This window comes from Terrapene carolina, unplaced genomic scaffold, assembly GCF_002925995.2.
Source record: "Terrapene carolina triunguis isolate 2854851 unplaced genomic scaffold, T_m_triunguis-2.0 Scaffold23, whole genome shotgun sequence".
In the NCBI taxonomy this organism is placed as follows: Eukaryota; Metazoa; Chordata; order Testudines; family Emydidae; genus Terrapene; species Terrapene triunguis.
In genome coordinates this window covers 16,377,537-16,380,737 of record NW_020664374.1, presented here as the reverse complement: position 1 = coordinate 16,380,737, position 3,201 = coordinate 16,377,537, and the positions used below count along the sequence as shown (strand labels likewise).

At 44.5% G+C, this 3,201-nt stretch overlaps 1 protein-coding gene across 4 annotated transcripts in view; it reads left to right on the top strand.

Annotated features, from left to right (window-relative positions):
• The window catches only part of LOC112103834 (adaptor related protein complex 1 subunit sigma 2), a 40,786-nt gene extending 39,341 nt beyond the window's left edge, over nucleotides 1–1,445 (top strand). For all 4 annotated transcript variants that reach the window (XR_002907870.2, XM_024195795.3, XM_024195791.2 and 1 more), the window contains one exon: nucleotides 1,098–1,445. Coding sequence is in view for 2 of the 4 variants with exons in the window: in XM_024195795.3 (XP_024051563.1) it covers nucleotides 1,098–1,145 (48 nt within the window). In the remaining 2 variants the exon portion in view is untranslated. The remainder of the gene's footprint in view (nucleotides 1–1,097) is intronic.
• The last annotated feature ends 1,756 nt before the right edge of the window (nucleotides 1,446–3,201 follow it).

Below are 3,201 nucleotides of genomic sequence, written 5' to 3'. Positions count from 1 at the left end.
CCTCCCTGCCCCTTCTCCGACCCCCGGCCCCCTTGTTGTTGGCCTTTCTTCACCTAATGTCTCCCTGAGCTTGCTCAGGAACTGCATGAGCCGCTCGTCCGGCATGCTGGGCAACAGTGGGGGAGGAGCTCCAGACTGCCGGAGCCGATCTGCCATGCAGGGAGGGAGCGAGGGAGGGAGGAGGAGCCCTCTCTGGCTGAGTGTCGGAGCCCCATGTAAGTGACACCGGCCGGCCGGCATCACTGCTCTGCATCAGGGGGAAGTCCGGACATTTACAAATTCCCCCCGGACGCTATTTTTAGCTTAAAAAGCCGGACATGTCCGGGGGAATCCGGACGAATGGTAACCCTACATAACTACAATGTTAAGTGAGGAGCTACTGTATATATAAATATATTAAACACTTATTTGCTTTATTTGGTACAGGGAAAAGGTCTTCATTGAAAATTTAGTGCAGTACCTTTAGGAAAGAACTGGTTCCAGAAGTTTATACCTGGCCTAGAATACTACAGCCCCAAATCTTGGGCTTCCCTTCACTTCAAGATTGGCCATTTCATCCTTCTCAAGTAGTTTTTGTCCAGTATACAATAGTGTCTCTAGCTGGGAGGGCTATTTTGCAAATTAATACTCTTGATTTTGCATGACTAGGACCTGTTGTTTCCAAAACTTAGGAATTTTAAAGGATTTAAAGGATATTGTATCTGTACAGTACATCAGCCATTTCATTTTTACTTGTGGGTTTTTTGGTGCTCTCCATAAAATATCACAAAATGAAATAATATTGAATCCATTACAGATTTTAAAAAAATTCATGTTGTTTTACTAAGTTGTGACTTGTTCCATGATGGAAGGTGTGTTAATTTATTTTCTTTTTAGTGTTCAGGGGTCACAAAGCTTACAAGCCATCCCTATAAACCATGGCAAACTTATTAAAATAATCCTTTTAGAAATGCATCTGATGTCAGACATATAAACTCTCACATTTTCTCTTACAATTTTTTTTAATTATGCACTTTCCATATTAACTTTCCACATATGAGCTTGTTTGCTAGGAGCACAGGATCTGTTTACCACTGTCTCAAATTTTCCCTCCACAGGAAGCAGAGACCCCACGTAGTGTACTTGAAGAAATTGGACTCACATAAATCTCCTCTGAAGTCTCCTGGTGTTTCACATACTGTAAATGTACACTGCCATCATTTTAATGTTTAGCTAATGGTGTAAGATGCTGTTTGTCAGTATTACTGTTTTGCTAAGTTGCTTCATTCAGGCCTACAAGAAAATATCCCATTTAAAGTTTTTAAAAAAGGAAACAAAAATTTAAAACCTCCAAAAAGGATAAAAGAAAGGGATTTCAATTCAAGACCTCTCTCTTTGGTGCATTTGAGAAAATCATAGGTGATGACTTCAGTAATTATACTGTTTTATAAGCAACCGTGATTTAAGGAAACAAATGAATCAGCTTCAGTACATTGTCATGTTTAACAGAAAGGAAAGTACATGTGACAACTTTAAATGTGAAATGTAACAATGTGGAACTTGGTTTTATGCAACCAAAGACTTATTTGTTCACCTACATTTTATGTCAACATTTGTGAAAAATCTGCCTTTTTCAGTTAATACAGAAAGATTGGGAATTAACTGTTTACTATGGAATTTTTTTCATTATACCAAAGAACCCTATTATGATCTGTATATCAAACTGGTATGAGCTGTTAAGGTGGCTTCATTTTTTAGCAACAGAGCTGCAACCAGACCATTTGATAGAAATGGAAGTATTCAATACAAAGATTTTACACAAGTACATGAGTTAAGGTATTATAAAGGGAATACAAATTATTTCTTACAACCTGCATATTGGAACCATCCTGTTTTTAACATCAGTATTATTGCTTAACCACTGTGGATTTATACCTAGATTATGTACTTTGCCCTTCTGACTATTCAGATGAGTAGATAGATAATGTAAAATATGCTGGGGTAGCACTTGACATCATGGAGAGGAGGGGATAACCTAAAAGGAAAGTTTAAAATGTGCAATTTAAAAGTTAGAGAGAGAAGGTGGGTAAGGTAATATCTTTTATTGGACCAACTTCTGTTGGTGAGAGAGAGAAGTTTTTGAGCTTACTACATGTCGGGTCTGAGAAATGTACTCTGAGGGTCGCAGCTAAATACCAGGAGGAACAGATTGTTTAGCTAAGCAGTTAACACATATTTCAAGGGACCATTGAAGGCAAAGTGGCCCATTAACACCCCTCCAGTCATAGGGGGAAATGGAAGGGGGAGAAGGCAGCTACGGGAGGGTTGTTAATCAGCCCTGGTGGAGCCTTCCCAAAAGTCAGGGGGCCAGGGCTCCTGCCCCTTCTGTGGCTCTGCCCAAAGCCCTGCCCCCTGCCAAGCCGGAAGCTGGAGCAGGTTGGGAGCCGTGGACTCTCCACCTGCCTGGGGCTTGGGGAGGGGGGGCCCTAGAGCAGCCCATGGGCTGTGTCCCTGCCCAGCGGGCCCCCTGCCCAGGATAGGTGGAGGGCTTGTGGCCCCCCACACTGCCCATGTGGCTTTTACCCCAACCCAGCTCCAGCCAAGGGATAGGGCCTCAGAGCTGCAGCCCGGCTGTGGGAAGAGCCACACAGCCGGTCAGCTCTGAGGAGCTGCGGACCTTTCACCTGCTTTGGATGGGGGGCCCAGGGCTTCTCTTTGGCCCCCCACCCCGGGCAGGTGGAGGGTGGATAGTCAATGGTGCAGCACCCCCTGCTGCGCAGGCTCCCCAGTTGGGCTCCAGCTGCTGGCCCTGGCTAGGGGGGCCTTGGGCACAAGAGGAGGGGCAGGGGCTGTGGCAAAAAAGTAGACAGGACAGGCCCATCTGCTTTCAAAAAGTGGGAGGGCCATAGCCCCTCTCCCCCCCCCAATTCCAGCACTGATGATGTTAGTGGGTTATAGATTGTTGTAATAAACCATAAATCCAGTGACAATGTGGGTGAAAACTTTTCTCAAAGCGATCACTCTATATCTGACCTATCAGTCCTCATCCTCAAAGGAAACCTGCACAACACTTTCAAAAGATGAGCCTGGGAGCTTAAATTCATAACTTTGCTAGACACTAAAAATCATGGACTGAACAGACACATTGAATTTATGGTTTATAACCAGGGCCGGCTTTAAGCCGATTCGGCCGATTCCCCGGAATGGGGCCCCGCGCCTAAG